General features: G+C 43.1%; 1 protein-coding gene across 4 annotated transcripts in view; it reads right to left on the bottom strand.

Annotated features, from left to right (window-relative positions):
• ANKRD13B (ankyrin repeat domain 13B) overlaps positions 1 to 23,169 on the bottom strand; it is a 183,870-nt gene that overhangs the window by 15,253 nt on the left and 145,448 nt on the right. For all 4 annotated transcript variants that reach the window (XM_063450030.1, XM_063450031.1, XM_063450032.1 and 1 more), the window contains 2 exons: positions 12,500 to 12,689; positions 6,024 to 6,090 (listed from right to left, as the gene is read on the bottom strand). In XM_063450030.1, coding sequence (XP_063306100.1) covers positions 6,024 to 6,090; positions 12,500 to 12,689 — 257 coding nt within the window. The remainder of the gene's footprint in view (positions 1 to 6,023; positions 6,091 to 12,499; positions 12,690 to 23,169) is intronic.

Genomic DNA, 23,169 nt, shown 5'->3' with positions numbered 1-23,169 from the left:
GAAGTAGACTACACATTTTACTCTGCACCCCACGACTCATACTCTCGAATAGACCTTTTCCTAGTAAACGACCAGGCCATCCCAAAAATTGCAAAATCCTCAGTGGGCTCCATTACCTGGTCTGACCATGCAGATATAAGCATAGAAATAGACGGCCTCTGCACTACGACCCCATGGACCTGGAAATTAAATACCTCCCTACTCCCTAGACATCAAAGAGACCATCCGCAAAGAGATAGACGAATACTTCCAGCTTAACTCAACACAAGACCTGACACCCGCGACCATATGGGCCGCACACAAAACGGAAATCAGAGGGGCCCTCATCAGGGAAGCCACCCGCAAAAAGAAACAAAAAACACAACAACTAAAATCCCTACTCCTGGTCCTCCACACGCAAGAACAGCGACACAAAACGAACCCTACACCTGACGGACTGCAGGCCCTACAAACCACTCCGCGCCGCCTCAAAGAGACTCTACTGGACGATGTAGCTAGGGCTATGACGTGGTCCAGGAGAACATTCTATGAACAAGCTAACAAAATGCATACACTCCTGGCCCGCACACTACGCCCACGACTAAAGCAAACACATATCACCACAATTAGGGACCACAACGGCCAACCCAAAACGACACCAACAGATATAGCACGAATTTTCACAGACTTTTACAGGGCCTTATACAACCATACCCCCACAGATACCACCGACGGAACAGACCCGACGGACGCCATACAACGGTACTTAAACAGATTTAACCTCCCAAAACTGAACCAGCCAGCTATAGCAACCTTGGGTGAAGAAATTTCAATAGATGAAATTAACAAGGTGATCTCCCAACTAAAGGGACGCAAGGCCCCAGGCCCCGACGGCTTTGAGGGGAGCTACTGCAAAACATACAGGGAGGAATTACTACCCCACCTAGCCAAATGGTCAAACCACCTGATGCAGGGATGGCCCCCAGACCCAGAAATGTCCACAGCCCATATAGTACTGATTCCAAAACCGGGGAAAGACACAGGATCCAGAACATTACAGACCCATATCACTAATAAACCACAACGTCAAAATTCTAGCAAAGATCCTGGCGGAAAGACTGTAGATCAGGTACGATTTATTCCCGGACGACAATTATTCGAGAATACCTGACGCAACATTGACCTTATCTGGACACAGACGACCACACACACCCCATCCCTTATGCTCTCACTAGACGCCGAAAAGGCGTTTGACAGGGTGAATTGGAAGTACCTGTTTGCACTCTTGAGACACCTCCGATTCCCCGAGACATACATCGCGACAGTTCAAGACATGTACACAGACGTCAAAGCGTATATCCGTATCCCAGGAGCACAGACAGCCCCCTTCCCATTGCACAACGGTACACGGCAGGGGTGCCCGCTCCCCCCCTCCTCTTTGTGCTAACATTAGAACCCCTACTACAAGCAATCCGCTCTAACCAGGCTATCCAGGGAATCGAGATAGGAGGCCAGACTTACAAAGTCTCCGGATACGCCAACGACATACTTATCACCCTCACGAACCCAAGAGACTCAATGAGAACCCTGAACCAAGAACTGACGGAATATGGCAAACTCTCAGGTTACAAGGTAAACATGGCCAAATCCACGGTGCTCCCAATAGCCGTCACACCCACAGACGTGACATACATACGAGAACACTACCGAATACCCATAGCGAATGCAGCTATAAAATATCTGGGGATACAGCTCACCACAGACCCCACACACCTATACAGAGCCAACTACACCCCCCTCCTCAAAACTCTCAGCGCGGACCTAGACAAATGGATAGACAAGCCCCTGTCGTGGATAGGAAGGGTCCACACGATTAACATGAATATACTACCCAGACTCCTCTTCCAGGCACTACCCATCCCTGTTTCCAAATCTGACTTGGCCCCCCTACAAAAGACTATAGGAGACTATATGGCAGCGCAAACGACACAGGGTATCCAGGAATGTTCTGTATAGACCCAAGGATGGGGGAGGATTGGGCCTGCCCCATCTCCACAACTACTACCTCGCGGCCCAGATAGCCCAGATTGCCATGTGGCACTCAGCACCGGGTGACCAACGATGGGCAGACCTACAGGCAGGCATTATGGGAGCAGACCTATCCCAATTTTATATATGGCTAATGAAGGAACACAGGGCCCTAATACGCACCCAATGCCCCGCAATCCTGAATTCCATACGAGTCTGGGACGCCACAGGTACAAAACACAAATTAACTACCTCACCCTCCCCAATGATGCCAGTCCTGAGAAACAGGGCTTTCCCACCAGGAATGCGTGCCAGAGATATTAAGAACATAGAGAGGGCGGGCCTACAGCGGGCGATCCACCTGTATGAGGGCGACCAGATACTAACATTCGAAGCCCTGGCAGAAAAGACCAGGCTAACACCCTCAGATTTCTTTCGATACATACAGATCAGGGATTTCGCACAACACAGCCAGCAAAAACTGCAGCACGGACTACACCAACGGGCTTCGAGAAAATGTGCCTAAAAGAAAACCCCCCGAAAGGGCTCATATCGCCACTTTATGCACACCTTAGCTCCAATAACACAGATTGGGGGGAACTACATTACACGACCCAATTGGAATCAGATCTGGGAGAGGTACAGGGCACAGACTGGAGAGACATATGGGAGGCAAATAAGGCCACCTCGATATGTGTTACACAACAGGAACAGGCTTACAAAACCATGTTTAGATGGTATACCACCCCAGTGAAGCTATACCACATGCGCAAAATCCCTGATGACCTGTGCTGGAGGGGCTGTGGACATAAAGGGACGTACAAGCACATGTGGTGGGACTGCCCGAAGGCACAGGCCTTTTGGAGAGAAGTAGGGAACCTCTTAGATAAAGTGTTCCAGAGAAGGGTAGGCATAGACCCATGGGTGTGCCTGTTGTCCAGACCAATGGACGACTGGACAGGAAGGGATCAAAAACTCCTACGTAAAATCACCATGGCAGCTAGACTCACCATGGCACAGGCATGGCTTAAACCCGAAATCCCCCAGATCCAAACGGTGATACACAAAATAAGAGACATCCACGTCATGGACCACCTCACGGCACTAGTGAGAGGTACTATACAAACATATGAAAAGGTTTGGGAACCCTGAAAGGCCACTGATAGAGAAGACTGAGACTAGAACAGGAGGCATTGCCACCCCTGGTCTGCCCCGAGTGTAAGCCAGTGCAATCCAGACGAAACTCCGATCTCCGCTTGAGGACTCCCTCCCCCTCCCCTTCCCTCTCTACCTGCTATTCTCCTCTCTTTTCTTTAACTGGTTACTGTGTAAGTATCAAATTGTGTCGCCAACAACAGTATATTTTGGCTTGTGACAACGACAACAATACTGTACGGGTCGCATTACACAATAGTATACGTATACCTGAATGTACCATGTATGTACCTGGTCACGCAACTATATCCACCAAAGAGTAATACAACAACACACCAAACATAAATGAATCTTAAAAAAGGTGGTATAGAGAACAGGGCAAATCACAAGATAGCATAAGTGAAAAAACGTGTTAGAAATTGAATGGGACACAAGTTAGTGTTTGTTAAGAGTTAATTAAAAACTCCTTGGTGGACGGTGACGAAGAAATTACTTACGATGAACATGCAGTGTCTCTGGTTGCTTATTATATAACTCTGTTCAAATGCATGACATGTTACGTGGCTTTTGCACAAGCCAATACGCTAATGATCTATCACTATGTCTGCCAAGATGGAAAAATAAAGAATATAAAAAAAAAAGGAGGATATTTAGAAGGAGTTGTCACCAAATGGATTGGGTGAGATTTATAGAAAATCCAGATATAACAAGTCTTGTATGGAATGCAAAAATAGGGAAAATCCCTAATTGTTCTGACTTTATAGTTCTGTTGTAGTTAAACTGATATTCCTTACCAGTCTTTCTATCATGGAGAACATTTACTTGTTTCTCAAACATTCGGGACAGATTTTAGCATAAGTCCTTGAAAGCGATGGTATTGCTAAGCAATACATAATGTTTTATTTACTGTTGACCATTGTTACAGTTTCTTGGTGCTGGCACTACATATAAATGCGATATATCACATTTATATGTAGAGTTTCTTCTGCTATGACCTAAAAATGGCTAAACAGACCTGCATCAAAAGGTGAAGTTAGGGGCTACACACAGTATGAGCTATTATGAGGCAGAAACCTACCCTGCCTCCCACAAATAAATTCATATTTGGCCGTTCCCAGTACTCCATTATTTCAGATGTGACCAGAAGTTAGTTGAGGGCCACAGGAACAGCTATTAATTAGGAAAAGCAAGACATGGCAATAAAGAGAATACAAATCTTATCTAATATTTGAGGGACCATAGAATGCTCCACCTAGCATCATTCCATATGAGTGCTAGCTCCCTCTAGAGCCCTAAAAGTGTCCCCCTGAGCCTTTTATGCAAGGATGGGAACTTGCCAAAGTTAACAAAAGAATGACAATATATTAAAATATAATCTATACTTTTTTATTATTAGACATTAAAGGGACACTATAGTCACCAGAACAACTACAGCTTTATGTAGTTGTTCTGGTATTTACAATTTGTCCTTGCATGCTTCTCAATGTAAAATAGGCAGTGTTTATATTGCAGACTAGGAACACCTCCAGTGGCAGTCACTAAGACGGCCCCTAGAGGTGATTCCTAGTCCAGTGCTGCACAGTGTACAGCATTGACGTTCAGTGTCTCCACGCATGGAGATGCTGAATATTCCCCATAGAGATGCATTCATTCAATGCATCTCATTGAGAAGATGCTGATTGGAGCAGCAAGGCATTTTGCTCCCAAGAAAAAGCATTGGATTAGCCGTGGAGGCAAAGCCAAATGTGGCGAGCCGCGGCGAGACCGGCGTGGGAGAGAAGGTGAGTAAAATTCCCATTTTTAGCAGGATCGGAGCAAGGTCAGTCACCTAAAAATACCACATCAGGTTCATGATTGTATTCCTGACACTATAGTGTTCCTTTAAAGTGCTTGCACCATCAACTTTTTTGCAAGCAACGAGCGTACAACATTGACTCATGGGGAAAGTAGAGCTGAAGTAAGTAAATTGTGGCACTCGCATATGAGAAATTGGGGCACCGCCCAAAACCTGAAAATGTCAGCTTCAGGGGTCTTGAAATATATACAACGATCCCTGAAGATGGCAGAGCCTCTTTAAATACAACTGAAAAAATATGGAATATAGATTGTCAGCAGATAAACTGAATACGGCAAAATAATATATAAATAAATAAATTTAGTTCATATTCCCGCAGTTATAATTAAATAAATAAGTTACTTATCTGTAATTCTGTAATCCACCAGCAAGACAGTCTCCTTGCTGCAGCACTAGTCTCTCTCTGTCCACTCCAACACTTCTCCCTCCACTATCTTAGTCTCCTGACTCCTGAGAGCTGCTGTCTATATTCTGGACCAGAGTAACTCAGGGTTTAACTTTCATAAGTTAGACAGTAAAAGTGCTGAGTGTCTTCCATTGAGATAAATGGGAGAAACACTGCACATATGAGCGAATGACATCACAAAACATCATGCGTGCTGTGCAAGACGATTGGATGGCCAGAAAAGGTAACTTTCACAATTCTCCCAGAAAGCTAAGGGGGTGGATTAAGACCCAATTAAAAGATTCAGGTGAATTATTAACAGGCCAGCTGCCATGCTTGAAATTGAAATATGTTATTTAGTATATGTTTTGAAATGTAATTAATTATATGCATATACAAAAATAGGCCTCCAAAGGGTAAAACTCTAACTATTTGACTGCTTAGGAATGTAACGTCATGTATAGTATTCATTATTACTCTGTAAGTGGTTATAATAGCAAAATATTTTTTAAAGGCAATACTGTAATAATTTTCACTTTAATACGCAAAATGTCACCCCACATTTACAGTTCCCCAAATCTGATTTGATGTACAGGGTCTCTGACAAAATTCTCGTCAAACCTTTGATTCATAGCCATTGATAACTTCCGTCTTCTCGCTCCTCCAACCCAGAATTCCTGATTTGTTCCTACAGAAGGGAAGACACAGGCTCTAATTGTAAAAAATAACGAGGTCTGTTCTGACGACAAACTGTACATATCGTAATCAATTCTCTTCCCAGGCTACACCTGAAGAGCTTTGATGAAGTGAATTGAATATGCAATTAAAATAAATAAGAAATTTTGCACGTAGAGGAGTCTATTAACCTCAGACAAGTGGATCTAAGTGTTTAACTTGGAGGAAAAAAATTGATAAAATTGTGCCAACTGAGTATGAGAGGACGGTAATCTGGACTGTGTTTTTTTGATAACTAACAGAACTGTAAAATCTCACCCCATCTGTCATTTTGTTGTCTGTGTGACTTAAGTGTGATGCTTTCCACTGGACAAAACAAATGATGGGGTCCTATTGTAATGTGATAGTTTATGAGTACAGGCTACTCAATTTGATAACAGATAGACATATGAACCACACTGAAAAATATATAGCTTTGGATATTAGTGTAATTTCCGAGAATAAAGGACACATAATCACTAGGAGAGACAGAATGACGAGAAATGGCACCTTGGAGATTGTACAGGACAACAAAGATTTTTTTAAAAAACAAACCTAATATTTAAAAGAGCACTACCAGAAATGTTGTATTAAATTGAATTTGCAGAAACATTCCAAATTGGCAGCATCAATGCACCTTTTTTACTCACTTTTCTGAATGGGGAGCCTACCCCAAACCTCATCACAATACCCTGCCCTTTACCCTCACTTACCAAAATTCATTGTGCACTCTGGAATGCCCGCTCCATCTGCAGTAATTTAAAATCAACAACCATACACGACTTTTTCATCTCAAACTCACTCACACTGCTTGCACTTACAGAGACCTGGCTGTCCCCCTCTGATAGCGCTATTCCTGCCTCTTTATGTTTTGGTGGGCTACAATTCTCTCACACTCCCAGACTCAACTGTAAAGGAGGCGGCGTAGGCATCCTTCTCTCCCCTCAATGTATCTTTCAACCAATCATAACTCCCCCTGCCCTATCCTTTTCTTCTTTTGAAGTTCACACTGTCCGCCTATTTAAAACCACTCCTTTAAGAATCTACCGCCCCCCCCTGGTTATCCTAGACTATTCATTGAGCACTTTTCTTCCTGGCTTCCCCACTTCCTCTCATGCTACTTTAGGATTTCAATATCCCAATCAACAACCCCAATTGCACTGATGCCTCTCGACTGCTCTCTGTAACCTCCTCCTTTGGCCTTACGCAATGGTCCAATTTAGCAACCCATACAGCGGGAAACAATCTTGATCTTGCCTTCACCAACCTTTGTACTGCCTCCAATATTACTTTTCCTCTATCTGACCACCATCTGCTGACTTTTGACATTGGCATACCTAAGACCCAATTGACACCACCGTCTGAACATCACTCTCACAGAAACCTCCAATGTCTTGACCTAGAGCATTTCTCCACTAATCTCCAAACTCTCCTTTTACCTATCTCAAACCTCACCTGTCCTAGTTCTGCAACCTCCTTCTACAATTCCACCCTCTCCTCTCAACTAGACATCATGGAACCTTGTACATATAAATGCCGCAGGCGCCCCCAACAACAACCCTGGCACACCAAGCTCACTCGATACCTCCAAAAATGCTCCAGAACTGCTGAATGCTGTTGGAGAAAGTCTCACTGTGCATCTGACTTTCTCCACTATAAATTTATGCTGAGCTCATACAGATTGTCTCTTTCCTCTGCAAAAGTGAATTACTTCAATACCCTCATAACCACACTCTCCCGCAAACCCAAACGACTATTTCACACATTTAACTCTCTTCTTCGCCCTGCTGTTCCTCCTCCACCTACTAACTTGACTGCCTCAGACTTTGCAACTCACTTCACTGACAAGATATCTACAATCAGAGAAGAGATCTCTCATCTTTCTTCTTCCCCTTACAATACTTCCCCTAATTTCACTCCCTCTGCTGTTCTATGTTCATTCGCACCCGCTACCTGCTCCCTGATCTAATTCCCTCGCATCTCATCCATACTCTGTCTTCTTCTCTTTCTCCACCTCTCATTAAAATTCTCAATCTCTCTCTCTCCTCTGGTATATTTCCATTGCCCTTCAAACATGCAACTGTAACCCCAATTCTAAAAAAGCCCAATCTTGACCCTAACTCCCCATCCAACTATCGTCCTATCTCGCTACTGCCTTTTGCATCCAAGATCCTTGAAAGAATTGTGTATGCGAGATTGACAGACTTCCTTGAGTCCAACTTTCTGCTAGGCCCGCTTCAGTCTGGTTTTCGCACTAAGCACTCTGTGGAAACGGCACTGACCAGAGTATCCAATGATCTACTCGCTGCAAAATCTCGTGGTCACTACTCTATCCTAATTCTCCTTGACCTGTCTGCGGCTTTTGACACTGTTGATCATCAACAGCTTCTTCTCATCCTTCTTTTCTACAAGATATTGCTCACTCCTGGTGCTCCTCCTACCTCTCCCAGCACTCTTTCAGTGTTTCTTTCTCTGGCTCTGCGTCTTCTCCCCAACTCCTCTCTGTTGGTGTCCCCCAAGGTTCAGTCCTTGGTCCCCTACTGTTCTGTATCTATACTGCCTCCCTTGGTAAACTCATTAGCTCCTCTGGCTTCCAATATCATTTCTATGCAGATGACACGCAACTCTATCTGTCCTCTCCTGATCTCTCCCCGTCCCTCTTGACTAGTAACTCTCTGACGGCCTCTCTGCTATTTCTAACTGGATGGCTGTCCACTTCCTTAAACTAAACTTGACCAAAACTGAAATTCTGGTCTTTCCTCCCTCAAGTGTTGTTACTCCTGTGTCTGTCTCCCTCCAAGTCAATGGTGCTACCATCAGCTCCACCACGCAGGCTCGCTGCCTAGGTGTTCTCTTTGACTCCGACCTCTCCTTCATGCCTCATGTTCAATCTATCGCCAAATCCTGTCATTTCCATCTCAAAAACATTGCGTGCATCCGCCCCTACTTAACGCCAGATGCGACTAAAGTGTTGGTTCATTCCACTGTCCTTTCTCGCCTTGACTACTAAAATCCGCTTCTCAGTGGTCTTACGTGCTCCCAACTTGCTCCGTTACAGTCCATAATGAATGCGGCAGCGAGGCTCATCTTCCTGTCTGCCGCTTACCTCCCATGCCTCACCCTTCTGTCAGTCCCTACATTGGCTTCCTATAAAATATAGAGCTCAATTTAAAATTCTGGTTCTTGCCTTCAAATCGCTACATAATGCGGCTCCCACCTATCTATCCTCCCTTATACACAAGTATGTCCCGTCTAGGCCCTTACGATCTGCTGAAGAATTACGTCTATCTTCTGTCCGTACTCCCACCTCTGATGCTCGCCTTCAAGATTTCTCGAGGGCTGCACCGTTCCTGCGGAACTCGCTTCCCTCCTCCGTTAGATGCTCACCCAGTCACCACTATATCAAAAAATCGTTAAAAACCCACTTCTTCATAAAAGCGTATCAATTAAACTGTTAATAGCTCCTGACTGATTCCTCTTCTGCAACTGTCACTAGTCTAATACTATCATTACCTTTTTGTGTCATTTTACCTCCCTCTAGTATGTAAGCTCATTGAGCAGGGCCCTCTGATCCTGTGTGTCCAACGTGTCTGGTTACAACTACATGTCTGTTTGTCCATCCATTGTAAAGCGCTGCGGAATTTGATGGCGCTATATAAATAACATAATAATAATAATAACTAGGAGAGACAGAATGAAGAGAACTGGCACCTTGGAGATTGTACAGGACAACAAAGATTTAAAAAAAATAAAAAGAATAAAAAAACCTAATATTTAAAAGAGCACTACCAGAAATTTTGTATTAAATTGAATCTGCAGAAACATTCCAAATGGGCAGCATCAATGTACCTTTTTCAGTGGAGGGGCAGAGCAATTGGTGTCTTTTGAAGACTTTGACGTTAAACCATTCATTAACAGTTTAATCCCTCAAGGTAAGAAAGAGCCTGGGACATCTGCACAATATAACAACTTAATTGTGATGAAGTTGTTATGGTGCCAATAGTTGTCCTTTCATTTATGAAAATCCATGAGGACTTATATTAGTTAACATAGTAGTTTCGTTCATATATCTTTTTATGCATGAACCTACCAGAAGTGAGTCGTGACCTACATCCATAGCTTTATGGGAAATCCACAGCACTTTATCAAGACATATGGTGAAATCAGGACTGGGCAACATTTACAGCCAGTTACTGCATATTTGCAGCAAGCAAGTAAAATTAGGAGTGTATTCTTTCCTTTATTGTTCTTTTCATTATTTTGCATTTTTATGGAACTTATTTAAATTTATAAACTGCATAAAAGGGAGAATATGTTGTGTCCCTGTTTTCATTTTAGTCGCAAGACGTGCCAGAAAGCGTATGTTGTTGTTGTATTAGATTTAATAAATCTAATACACAAACAGATTTTGTGCATTGCGGGAATTTGTGCCCGAGGCATGTAGACATCAAGTAGCAGAAATAGTTTAAAATCTATGCTTCCTGGATATACTTTGCTGAATGAACTACACACCAATGTCTAAAATGTTAAAACAGAATTAAACAACTCATACATGCTTTTATTCAGTAACTGTCACCATCCAGGATTTTTTATATTATAATTACTAATCTCTATGTTTAACATTTATATATTTATGAGGTGTAACAAAATAACATTAATGGTACATTAAGATTCAGCCTCCCATCCACAAAAAAAAAAAAAAAAAAATACTCACCTTTACACACCCATCGATCTCCTCCCTTAGCTGAGATTATTAATAGTGAAGATCCAAAGCTTAACCATAGGGAAGCATTGGAGGGCTAACGTGCATGCGCCGCAATTGCAATGCTACGCCAATCAGCATCTCCTCATAGAGATGCATTGACACAATGGGGGTATGTTCAGCATCTCCATGCAGAGGGTGGAGACGCTGGATATTGTTCCTGCAATCTTTGCAGGGAGTCATCCAAAAAGTCCCTCTAGTGGCTGTCTGCAGGGACAATCTCAAAAAAAAATCTATGATTCTAAAATTTCCAGGATTTGCAATGGCTAATCCCAAAGCTCGAAGTTACTGATGCTTTCAATACTTTTTATAGCACTTCCCACAAGCTGTGATTACTATGCACAGTAAGAAATTCAGGGAGGGTCTGCTGAACTACAACTCCCAAAAACTACATTATGTACAGCAGTACTTTTGTAGAAATAAAAGCACACACTGGAAGATGGAAGACAGCAGAAGGAATGGGCTTAAGGAGCAAACTTAATTGATAAAATATATTAGAGTTGGTGTCTGGTGTGCCACTTGAAGCTGAAATTGCTATTGTACATATGGGTTTCCTTTGACTACCTGTATTCACACACAAGCATGCACACACACACATGTACAAGAAACAGATAGTTAATAAAAAATATAAATATAAAAAAAAATGGTAAGACGCTTGCACAGTTTGTTGGTAGTATGGAAAGTGTAACAATAAAATCCCGCACTTCCTTTTGAAAGTTATGTGCTTTTATTCAGGTGCCAAAAATGTAGAACAGCAATGTTTCCACAACCACTTCCAAAGTCTTTATTTTCTTATTTTGGAGGTACTTATAAATTGGCAGCAAGACAAACAACCCATAACTCTCTCCTGCTGCCCGATGGTTAATGAAAATGTAGGAGAGATGGAAGATGCACTGCAAAAATCCAGGGGTAGTATGAAAAACAAATGTAGACAACAGAAAATGATCCACTAGTGTAGTATGGTCAGCACCTCTGGAGTGAATAAGTGTATTACTTTACCACTTTATCCACTTATGCATCTGACCATACTACACTACTGAATTGTTACCTTTCCTTTGCTTTAGTTTTTAATATTCCATTGGATTTTTGAGGTGCAACTTCCATCTTTCCTACATAAGAGACAGATAGTTGCCTTTCGGAGGACCCTGCAGAACAGAGAATATTTTCTTTGTCATATACCTGTCTATAAGTCGAATCATTACATTCAGCACTGTAAATAGTGAACTTCCAGTGAGCCACTGAGTCATAGAGATTGAAGAATATTAAATTGACATCTGGTTCAAAGTAAACCTCATCTGACATCTAAAAATAGTCATTCTCCTTTGTCTTGCTATCAGAGGCCTATTAAAGAAAGGTAAATGATCTAAATGGTAACACTATGAATTGCTCTAAAACCAGTGCTAGGCCATCACATTGGAGTTTAACAGTCAACCCATTATTATTATTATTATCTCTATTTGAAAAGCACTAACATTTTCTTCAGATCTGTACAAAACAAAATGTTGTATCCCTGTTTTCTGATAGATTTTTTTAATGAGGCATAACATTTTTTTTTTTTTTTTTAAATAGTTAACGAATACAGTAACAAAAACATTTACGGCCCAGTTGTCCGGGCACTAACCTCTCAAAGGCAATGTTCTTGGTATCCAGCTGTGTTGTAACTACAGGGGCAGTCAGTCGACTCATGGCCTGTTCTTCGGTGGGCTGCACGGCAGCCAGCAGTACTTCATGGTCCTGGGAACCTAAACTCAGGGTTTCAGAGAAGACCACATGTCTATCGTGATCAATCTCCATTACCACGGCGCTGGTATCTGATGTAACATAAATAACATTGTTTACAAAGAGAATGAATACATTTTGGCAGCAATAACACAGTGATTGAGTTCTACTTGTCCCTACCATATCCAGATTACTGCTATTTTTATGAAAAAAAAAACAAAGATATGTCAGGAAGTTAAACTGAGCAAAACAAGCAAAATACACATAAACAAACAAGATGCAGTCTACAAGCGATACGTTTCAGGGAAAGTATCTCATTATTGTATCTAATAACAATATGGCAAAGTACTCGGTTTATATCCTTGCAAATAACACTAATTGGATAAAGAAAGATGTACTCTATATATTTGAATACTTTATAAAGTTGTAGATTAGAATGTGTACATAGAATCTTTTTAGGCAAAGCAAACTCCTTGTCTATGGAATTAATTTGCATATTTAACAAAGAATATTGATTATATAGATTGTTGGCAACGTTAGTTTTCATTATATTTCTTTAACATTACACTCAAGACTATTTACATTGACCAGGACCCGATTATAGAGAGACAAGCAATAAATGGAATCTAGGGGGCCATGAGTGAAATAGATGCAGTTATCTGGACTTCCTCTCATTAACAAGTTCAATATTTATTGCAGCTTTGTTTGGACATTCTGTAGTTAGGCTATTATTGTCTAGTTCTGAGATAGTCACAGTTCTGCAAACAGATTCTAGAACTGTTTTCTGACTTTACTGGTGGCCTCAAGGTGGCTTAAAGGCACTGATGGGCCCTGGGCAAAGCCTTAGCTAATGAATCTCCTTATAATATGCCTGGTAAGATATCCTTGTAACAGCTGAAATATTCTTAATAAGGGGATGTTTGGGGGGGGCGTGGCCTGACGGCTAATGGAGACGGACGTCTGAGCGCTCAGCTCCGTGCAAGAGTCCATATAATACAGCTAATAACAGAGAGATACTCACCGAAAAACACTCACCCACGCTGGGGAGTCCACCCGTTAGGATGGCACAACGATGTACTAAAAAGACTAAACTGAAGATAGCCCCTATGCAAATCGCGGCTATGCAGTCGCCACCACGCCGCTCACAAGATGGCGCCGGAAGGCCTCTATCACCAGCTTCCAGCTCCGACAGGAGTGATATCACCTCGATATCAACCAAGGCTGTACCGGCAACAGATGCCTCTATTCAGAAAATGCTCAAAGACCTACAAGCAGCATTAACCGCAGACTTTGCTAAAATAGCGAAAGAAATCCGGACAGACCTACAAGCACTCGGTGAACGCACAGATCACCTAGAAAATAAAACTGAAGAGATCATCTCTGCACATAACACCATGTCCGCGGCTTATGAAACCATGGATGCAAAGGTAAACTCGATCATCACTAAATTAGCAGATCATGAAGACAGAGATCGTCGGAACAATATCCGAATTAGGGGCATTCCAGACACCGTTAATCCTAAAGATCTGGGTACATATACTAAGGAGTTGTTTCAACTGATGGTGCCAGACCTCCCAGAAGAAGCGACACTCTTGGACAGAATCCACAGACTGCCGCGGCCCAAACACCTTCCGACTTCCATACCACGAGACACGATTGCCAGACTGCATTACTACACCACCAAGGAGAAGATAATGCGGGCTTCACGACAACAACCACAATTACCGGACAACTACAATAAGATCCAAATATTTACAGACCTCTCAGCCACTACTCTGGCATCCAGGAGATCATTTCAAGGGATTACGAAAGCCTTAAGAGCCGCTGACATGCCATATAAATGGGGATTTCCGGCTAGAATCATCGTCCGACACAACGGAGCTGAACACCACCTGCTTACCCCAGAGGCCGGAGAGAAAATCTTGGCTTCTTGGAATATCCGGGTGGAGGACAAAGCTTCCAGAGATGATGCCTCTACCAAGGCTCCGAAATCGCTGAAAACGATCACCCACGACTGGCAGCTGGCCACCACAGCTAAGTGAACCCCCACATACGGGCCCTGCAAGGGCTCTACAGTACACAGGTCACCTAATGGACCAAAAGTGACGTTCATTCTACCCTAATTGTGGTTTATTCAATCTGTGTTATTCAATTTGTGATATTTGATACTTGCTATAATTGTTTTGATGTTTTGTTGTGTAGGGCCAGGGGACGAATGTTAGCCTACTCCTGATCCTAATATAGTACAGCATCTTAGATACGGACGTAAAATTTAACACACCAAAAATATGCTAGAATTATCGGCATACTATGCCGTATAATTTTCTTCTTAAGTTTGACTGGAGCCCCGGTTCCAACTCTCCCCATTATAAGACTTGCCCAACTCTCAGCGGCACACTTACAATGACGGGCACAGATGGATATTCTACTGAGCATGTGTAAAATGAGAATGTTATATACTGTTTATTTTATACACTACTCTTCCTCCTTGGTTGAGAAGCTCCGTTTTATTGTTTTGTTTGCTATACATGTCATACAAGTTATATCCACAGTAACCACTTTTATACTGCACAAAAGGTTCCTTACGAGCTGTAAACTTGAGCTTAGACCATGGGATATGAGCAGTATCCCCACCAATTACAATGATTACATGGAATCGTCACTCCTATGTCCCCCTTGAAACATGTTCAGGAAAGGATATAGCCAGACTGCCATTGTTACCCTATGCAGTATACCCGGTCCATAATATACCCGGGCAGTTATCCCCCAGTTGATCGAGGTGTCTAACCTTTTAGTCTCTATATATAGAGTAAGAAGTAAACAGACTCTCACAATAATATGCTCTGTTGTTTTGCGATACGAACGGCGAGCGATCCACCTTGCCAATCAAGAGATAAATATAACAAAAAACAAACAAAAAAAACAATAAAAGAAATAACCACTGACTGCGTACTCTACGATACAGTAATCAGTGAGAATCGAAGAATTGACTATACCCTACAATAGAACACCGTGAGTCACCCTTAAGGGACCCACAAAGGACTCTTCCCCCATACACGAGCTTCACTGCTCACTTGTCTATATGACAACTCAGTCTCAACCTGGAGACTATAACACTGTATATAGTTCTACCCCAGTTTCCTGTTCCACCCCCTTCCTGGTTCGCTGTCCCAAACTACCACCATGTAAACAACAAATCGAGATCCTATCCTCCTATACAGACTCTAAGGGTCAGACTAAGGATGCACTATCAAATGCTACCTCTCGAAGTACCTATACCTCAACCGCCAGTCCTCTGATTAATCAGCGGGCTGTCACAGTAGAAACTCATATATATCACTATTATGGCGCTTAATATTTTCTCCTTAAACACCAATGGCCTCAACTCCCCTACTAAAAGACGACTAGCACTCAAAGAACCTAAGCAACACAAAGCACACGTGGTGTTCCTCCAAGAGACCCACTTCCAAAAAATGCACACACCTAAGCTAAGGTCCAACAACTTCCCAATAGGATATCATAATACCTACAAGAAAAAGAAGAGGGGAGTCTCAATCCTTATAAGCAACGAAGTCTCTTTTCAGCTAGTCAAAAAAGTAGGCGACAAAAAAGGAAGATATCTCATCATACAGTGCATAATTAATAATGCTCAATACACATTAGTCAACCTATATGGTCCACATGACAATCAACATTTATTTTTGGACCATGTCCTAACCCTCACCAGTGCACATAAATATGGCTTAATCATAGTTGGAGGTGATACCAATTTTCTTCTAGACCCAATACAGGATACCACCTCATCTTCCCAAGTTACACAAAAAACGACACACCGGAGACACCGAGCCACTAAACTAATAGAAAATACCCTCCTCCACCACGGTTATACAGATATATGGAGGACCCTGCACCCACTCGAGAAAGATTATACACACCACTCCCTAGCACACGATTCATATTCAAGAATTGACCGATTTCTCATCCCAACGACGCAGATACCACAGGTCACTAAGGCAGAGATAGGCGTCATTACTTGGTCCGATCATGCCCCAATTACAATATCACTTAAAACACAATATCCAATTACTGGATATAGGACCTGGCGTCTTGATGATAAGCTGCTCACAGACCATACCTTTGTTGCCCAGATCAGAGATGAACTGGAGTCCTATTTTGCCACTAATAATACAGAAGACATAAAAGTGGGCACATTATGGCAGGCCCACAAGGCGGTCATCCGGGGCCAACTTCTCAAGCAGGCCAGCCACAACAAACGGCAACGCCTGAAAACATACACGGACACGATCACCGAACTCGCAGCGTTAGCACGTACAAATAAAATATCACCATCCCACTCAACCACGAAACAAATCCTCCACTTACAAGCAAAACTCAGAGACATGGAACTAGCTAAAACCACCTACTTATTGACAAAAATGAAACATAAATTTTTTAAAGAGGGTAATAGAGCAGGCAAAATTTTAGCCGCCCAATTGAAAGCCCGAACACCGAGATCTAATATAGCGTTTGTATATAACAAAGAGAATCGCAAACTTACTAATCCACAAGATAGCGTGGAGGAATTCGGTAAATATTTGTCAGGGTCTTACCTGAGTTGGGAGTCTGTAGCGCAGATATGTCGCTCACCCTTGCAGATAGCCACAGGCCGAGGTGGTCAGGTAAGAATTCACCTGGCCTGTGGGTCTGTGCACGGGGGCTGTGCAGGATGCAGTACCAAATTCGCAGGACAGGCAAGGGCAGAACCAGCAGGATAGTCGAGGGATAGCCGAGGTCAAAGGATGCCAGAGGTTAGAATAAACGTAGTCACAAGCCGAGGTCAAATATACGAAGCAGAATAAACAGGAACACTGGTACGACACAGGAACACAGATCAAAGACTTGACAAGGAGTACAGGGCGAGGCTGGGTTTAAATACCCTGCTGATGAAGATCAGAGTCAGGTGAGAAGCAGACAAGTCAAGGTGCAGCCCCCGGTGTAGTAGCCAAGCCAGGGTGAACAAGACCGGAATCAGAAGTCTCTGGTAAAGCTGCTGTGGCTCAGAGGCAGAGAGCAGGACTGGGATAGATAAGTACCCTGGTTCAAGTCCCTTGTTGGGAATTCCAGGAGCGACCACGTCTGGCCGTCTGTCTCACAGGTGAGTACCCTGACAGTACCTCCCCCTTCAAAAACGACCTCTGGGCGCAGGTAGGCTCCTCATTGAAATAATCCGTCTCACCAGAGTCACTCTCAGAATCCGTCGAGTCCCCATAGTGAAAGTCCTCAGTATGGGATCCCTGATTAGCTCGGGATTTCCCAGTACCAGCTTCTGGTACAGCTGACGATCGGTCTAGGTTCCGGGTAGGGGTGACAAAAACTTCCACAACTTCGGGAGGGACAGTGCTCGCAGCTAGCAGTGCTTTTTCGAACACTTCCAGGTCTTTTTTACAGACCGTAGTGCCATTAGAAGCAATGACACAATCCTTAGGTAAATCCTTTTCAAGTGGGCAGGAAGTAGTGGTGGTAATACAGGAAGCAACTTTGGTAGTAAAGGCAGACGACTCTGGAGCAGGAGGTCTAGGAGGGCGAACAGGACAAAGCGTGATGAAGTGTCCACCTTCTCCACAGTAAAAACACAGACCATGGCTTCTCCTTCGGTCCCTCTCCCCCGGTGTGACTTTGCAGTGGACACGTCCAATTTGCATAGGTTCCTCAGGATCAAGTTGAACACAGGATACCTCTGGAGTTCTCCTGGGGAGTGGATCATAAGAGGGTATCACCGGGGTGTGGTGACGTAGACTCCGCGATTTTTTAGTAGGTGGAGCTGGCTTGGGCTTAGTGGTCCTGCACTGTGAGTCCAAAGCCATAATAAAGGACTCCCAGCTGACAAGGACAGGACTCTTCCTCTGCAACATTTGGTAAGCCCAAACTTTAATGCGTCCAGACAACAGGTTGATAGCCGCTCTGACCCTGATGAAATCCGTGGCGTAAGTTCGAGGCTTTAAAGAGAACAATACCTCGCAATCCATCCTGAATGACTGGAAGGACGTGTAGTTACCATCAAATCTGTCGGGCATGATGACAAAGGGTTCCGGAGCTGGATGTACTGCGCCTTTAAGAGAAAAAAGTTCCTGCTGCAACTCCGAAACAATCTGGGCCAGGCTGGACACTTGCTGGAGTGAGGGTGAGCACATTTCTGCGGACTCCATATTGGTCAAGTCTTTTGTCAGGGTCTTACCTGAGTTGGGAGTCTGTAGCGCAGATATGTCGCTCACCCTTGCAGATAGCCACAGGCCGAGGTGGTCAGGTAAGAATTCACCTGGCCTGTGGGTCTGTGCACGGGGGCTGTGCAGGATGCAGTACCAAATTCGCAGGACAGGCAAGGGCAGAACCAGCAGGATAGTCGAGGGATAGCCGAGGTCAAAGGATGCCAGAGGTTAGAATAAACGTAGTCACAAGCCGAGGTCAAATATACGAAGCAGAATAAACAGGAACACTGGTACGACACAGGAACACAGATCAAAGACTTGACAAGGAGTACAGGGCGAGGCTGGGTTTAAATACCCTGCTGATGAAGATCAGAGTCAGGTGAGAAGCAGACAAGTCAAGGTGCAGCCCCCGGTGTAGTAGCCAAGCCAGGGTGAACAAGACCGGAATCAGAAGTCTCTGGTAAAGCTGCTGTGGCTCAGAGGCAGAGAGCAGGACTGGGATAGATAAGTACCCCGGTTCAAGTCCCCTGTTGGGAATTCCAGGAGCGACCACGTCTGGCCGTCTGTCTCACAGGTGAGTACCCTGACAATATTACAGCAACTTATATAACTTAGCTCAAGATAAAGACTCATACCATCCCAGTCTCACAGATATAGATACCTTCCTTCAGGATATTTGCTTACCTACCCTCTCGACAGCAGAAGGCCACATGTTGACACAACCATTCCAAACCCAAGAACTTCTAGATATAATCAACCAATTACCAAAACAAAAATCACCAGGCCCAGACGGATTCACTAACTCATACTACCATACATTTAAAGACATCCTAGCACCGCACATGACTAAACTGTTTAATCAATGCTTCCAAACAGGTGACATGCCCACAGACATGTTGAAGGCACACATTTCTACGCTGCCGAAACCAGGAAAACCCCCCACTCAGTGCGCAAATTTTAGACCCATATCTCTCCTGAATTGCGATACAAAAATCTATGCCAAATTGATAGCAAACAGGTTAACGCCAATTCTATCGAAATTGATAAACAACGATCAATCAGGATTCATAAAAGGTAGACAGGGGTCTGACAATACTAGGAAAATACTGAACATACTATCACACATAGAAGAGAAGGGTACAGAAAGCCTTCTGTTAGCCCTTGATGCCGAAAAGGCATTTGATAGACTCCATTGGACATACATGGCTTCGGTGTTAACGAAATACAACTTCCCACCGGAACTAATACAGGGGATCATGTCATTATATAAACATCCCACGGCCCAAGTATCTCAATCGGGCTTTATCTCGACACCCTTTGCTCTAACCAACGGAACCCGACAAGGATGTCCCTTATCTCCCCTCTTATACATATTAGCACTGGAACCAATAGCGGAAAAAATCAGACAGGATCCAATCATCACAGGCATCCAAATCAACAACACAGACCATAGGTTGACTATGTTTGCAGATGATGTTTTACTTTCTCTGAGCAACCCTAAGACCTCCCTGCCACGCCTTATGTCTCTGCTACAAGAATTTGGACAGATATCATATTATAAGCTAAACACCAATAAGACACAAGCCTTACCGATAAATATTCCTACACCATTTATACAACAACTGCGTCATACATTCCAATTTGATTGGAGACAGAAACATATCACGTACTTGGGAGTGAAATTGGCACTCCATGCAACAACAACAGTATCCTTGAACTATGGTCCTCTAAGGCACACATGTATCTATAACTTCCAGAAGTGGAAACAAGTCAAATTATCCTGGTTGGGAAGGCTCCACACAATAAAGATGGTATTATTGCCAAAAATCTTGTACATATTTCGAATGTTGCCGTTGCAGGTTCCGTCAAGTTTCTTCAAATCACTTCAAACTACCTTAAACAGATTCATATGGGATAATAAGAAACCTCGACTACCTCTCTCCGTAGTCCAGATTACACAAGCGGAAGGGGGTCTTGGCCTACCGAAATTAAATACTTACTATGAAGCGGCTATCCTCGAATCTGCAATACGTCTTCATGCCCCTCACTCTACGTACCAATGGGCGGATATGGAGAAAGAAAAAGTTTCTAGGTCATCCCTAAAGAACATAATGTGGACACCGAAGAATTTTCGGAAAAAAGAGTTGACAGTATACCCAACCACGAAACTAACATTAAAAATATGGGATAAACTTTTAGCCACAAGGGCCGACAAAGGGAAATACAGTGTTCATGCTCCTTTGGAAGCAATAAAAGTAATCTCACCGTGGCTCTCGCTTAATCATTGGACGGAGCAAGGCATCATTTATATTAAGGACGTATGTACACAAACTTCGATTCTGGCATTTCCGGAGCTACAGAAGAAATATAAGTTACCAGACTCTTTCATCTTCCCGTACCTCCAACTGAAAAGTATCGTCCAAGACAAAGTAACATTACGCACGCCGACACCAAACCCACGGGAGGTTTATGTCTCCTCTCTGATCGAGAGATGTAGATCAGCCCCTACTAAACCTAAGTCCTTATCGCTCTGCTATAAATCTCTCCTAAGCACCCTAACGCCCAGATCCTTCAAGTATGTAACCCAATGGGACAAAGAAGGCTTATCTGGAATTTTAGATGAAGACTGGCTGCGGGCACTCAATGCTCTTAAGGGTCTCACATCCTGTTTTTCACATGTAGAAGCGCATAAAAAGTTAATCTACAGATGGTACCTCACCCCTCACAGACTACAGCAAATATTTCCCGGAGCCAATCCCACCTGTTGGAGATGCGGTTCACATACAGGAACCATGATGCACCTGTGGTGGGACTGTAATGTAATCAAACACCTGTGGAAACATGTTCAAACCATTTTAAATGCAATCTTACCTAACACACAACCTCTTACCCCACGGGAGGGTTTATTGATGCTTTTCCCAAATACGTGGAATCAAAAGGCGAAAAAAGTAATCGCAATTATCATCTTAGCAGCACGAAATCTTCTGGCTACACACTGGAAAACCACCTACTGCCCCTCACTCAAAGAGCTATCCACCAAGATTTTCCAGTATTATAGATATGAAGTGCTGTCCGCAGATACTCACAGATCGGCAAAATATACAGAACAACTGTGGAAACCCTGGCTCACACACCTGGGAAAACCCTGATCCTGACATACAACGAATGATACAATTCAACAATCACATAAATTGAGACGGCCTGCCACAAGGTAGGCTTTCTCCATTCAGGGCCAAACTTGATAATTAACGAGAATTATCAAGACACAGGGCAACACATTTCCTTCTGAAGGAATCCCATATCACACCAGTGTGTCTACCCAACAAAAGTACCCTCCACGTTTCCATAATATACCATAATATACCAGGCCTACTCAAGCTTACCATGGCCTCTCATTCCCATTCGCCCACTGACAATAGGGAACGAGACAGGGGCCCGCCCACTCAACCATATTCAACCATAATTATAAAACGAAATACTTGCATAAATAAATAACCAAATACTTAAATGACCAAATAACTAAACAGAACGATAAACCAAACCACACAGAGAAGACATAAAGACATCACGCCGCTCGACCATACACGACCCAAATCACTACCCACAAAGACCACACAACAGCAAATGGAATTCTGACAGACTAGGCAAGTTAGGAATTAGCGTTTGATATACTTGAGGAACATGGATAACTGTCTGCAATATTCCTCTTTTTATCTATAACCCAAACTGTTGTTTGGGAAAGTCTGATCGCATGATCTTGTTGTACCCCCTCCCCTTCTTCCTTTCTGTACCCGACTTTACTTTTTGTTGAAAAAAATAAAAATCTCATATATAAAAAAAAAAAAAAATAAGGGCATGTTTGTCAGAGGGAATAAGGGATATTACATTTTCCCGAATGATTCCTGCTCTTCTAGTATTTTTGCTGTTGGGTCACATTAACCATAAGACACATCACCTCTGTCTAGCCAGGAAACGTGCAATTAGACTAAAAGCAGAGACAGTTTTTTTTAAAGAAATGTAGCACAAATGTTAACCTTGTAAAATGATATAATGCTATAAGTAAAGCTGGCATTGTTTGAGGGTTAAGATTTCACAAATATTTCAGATAACTTCTTATAATATACTATTGATTGGGTTAGTGGTTATTGTGATTTACGACTACAACTACTACATTAATAAATACTTAAAGGACCACTATAGGCACCCAAATCACTTCAGCTCAATAAAGTGGTCTGGGTGCCAGGTCCCCCTAGTTTTAACCCTGCAGCCGACAACACAGCAGTTTTAGAGAAACTGGTATGTCTCACTGAGGGTTAACCCAGCTTCTAGTGGCTGTCTCCCTAACAACCACTAGAGGCCGCTTCCG

Source organism: Pelobates fuscus, chromosome 1, assembly GCF_036172605.1.
Source record: "Pelobates fuscus isolate aPelFus1 chromosome 1, aPelFus1.pri, whole genome shotgun sequence".
NCBI classification, from domain to species: domain Eukaryota; kingdom Metazoa; phylum Chordata; class Amphibia; order Anura; family Pelobatidae; genus Pelobates; species Pelobates fuscus.
The sequence above is the reverse complement of the archived record's forward strand: the minus strand, read 5'-3'. Positions and strand labels throughout refer to the sequence as shown.